At 39.0% G+C, this 628-nt stretch overlaps 1 protein-coding gene across 1 annotated transcript in view; it reads right to left on the minus strand.

Moving 5' to 3' along the window:
* Positions 1-628, minus strand: part of LOC101588358 (vomeronasal type-2 receptor 116-like) — a 116,557-nt gene that overhangs the window by 3,142 nt on the left and 112,787 nt on the right. Inside the window, exon 10 of the mRNA XM_012513105.2 lies at positions 349-472. Within this exon, the coding sequence (XP_012368559.2) occupies positions 349-472 (124 nt within the window). The remainder of the gene's footprint in view (positions 1-348; positions 473-628) is intronic.

Raw genomic sequence — 628 nt, forward strand, 5'->3', positions numbered from 1 at the left:
GAGGAGGAGGAGGAGGAGGGGAGGGGAGGAGAGGAGAGGAGAGAGAAAATAAAGAAAAGAAAAAAATAAAAGAAAAGGTAAGAAAAAAAGAAAGGAAAAGAAAAGAAATCAAAAGAGAAAAAGAAAAACTTAGCCAAAGAGAGTATCACAAAGACACCCTGTGTCCCTGCCAGTATTCAGACCAGTGAATATTTATGGGCTGTAAAGCAATGGATACAAAAATGAAGTTCACTTCTGAAAACATAAAGGATTTTTGTTGCTCTTTACTTCAAGATGTTTATTCATTTCTTAAATTCATGGTGGAACATGAAATAAAGAAAGAGAGTTTGTCCACAGGCACCCACTCACCTGTGTCATTGGCAATCTCATTTTCTGGGCAAAGGATACAATCAAAACAGCAGGCCAACTTTCCCTCCTGATGGGACTTTCGAAATCCTAGAGTACAGCTCTCACTGCATACAGAGTGGGGAGTCTGAGGAAAATCAGATGTGATTTGGTAACTTCTCAGACTCTTCCACAATTCTCCATAATGACAGCTGTAAAAATTAATTTCTCAAGCCAACATTTTGGCCCTAGCCTTTCAAGGTCAGTGAGGTTTCAGGACATAAGAGAACTGTATTGTAAAGTC

The sequence above is a fragment of the Octodon degus genome, unplaced genomic scaffold (genome assembly GCF_000260255.1).
Source record: "Octodon degus isolate 3935 unplaced genomic scaffold, OctDeg1.0 scaffold00322, whole genome shotgun sequence".
Taxonomy (NCBI): domain Eukaryota; kingdom Metazoa; phylum Chordata; class Mammalia; order Rodentia; family Octodontidae; genus Octodon; species Octodon degus.